The sequence below is a fragment of the Penaeus monodon genome, chromosome 34, assembly GCF_015228065.2.
Source record: "Penaeus monodon isolate SGIC_2016 chromosome 34, NSTDA_Pmon_1, whole genome shotgun sequence".
Taxonomy (NCBI): domain Eukaryota; kingdom Metazoa; phylum Arthropoda; class Malacostraca; order Decapoda; family Penaeidae; genus Penaeus; species Penaeus monodon.
This window is the reverse complement of record NC_051419.1, coordinates 7,992,314-7,992,811: the sequence shown is the minus strand read 5'-3', so window position 1 is coordinate 7,992,811 and position 498 is coordinate 7,992,314. Positions and strand designations below refer to the sequence as shown.

Sequence of the window (498 nt, the reverse complement as noted above, 5' to 3'; positions counted from 1 at the left end):
CAGCCACTGTGACGGCGACCTCAAAAATATGACATTTGCAATAACCCAGCATACCATTACTACCATAGCGACCAATACCATTTCACCCATTAACATGATTATAGTTAATCCCATAATTACAATGCTATTACTCTCATAAACTTCCATTATTTATATAACTATCAGTTCAGTGCTAATTCTTACATGGTAATCATACATTGCTCCAAAAATGACCGTTACCGCGATTACTAATATCCCCATTACTCTCCCTTAATTACCATTACCCACCATTCCCATAGTAACTAATAACACGAACTCTCTCTTCCCACAACCCATCACCTCCCCATTACCAGATGCAAATGGGCGCGATCTAAGGACGAGACGTGGGGTGTGAGGCGCCCTGACGGCTCGTGGAACGGCATGGTGGGAGACCTGGTGGAAGGGCGTGCCGACGTCGCTGTGGGCGTGGCGCTGAGCCCAGACAGAGACAGTTCGGTGGACTTCACCCTGCAGATTAAC

General features: G+C 46.6%; 1 protein-coding gene across 1 annotated transcript in view; it reads left to right on the top strand.

The window, feature by feature from the left end:
- LOC119594805 (glutamate receptor ionotropic, delta-1-like) overlaps positions 1-498 on the top strand; it is a gene marked incomplete in the record, with an annotated part of 12,585 nt that overhangs the window by 4,876 nt on the left and 7,211 nt on the right. The window contains 1 exon segment of the mRNA XM_037943895.1: positions 333-498. Coding sequence (XP_037799823.1) covers positions 333-498 — 166 coding nt within the window.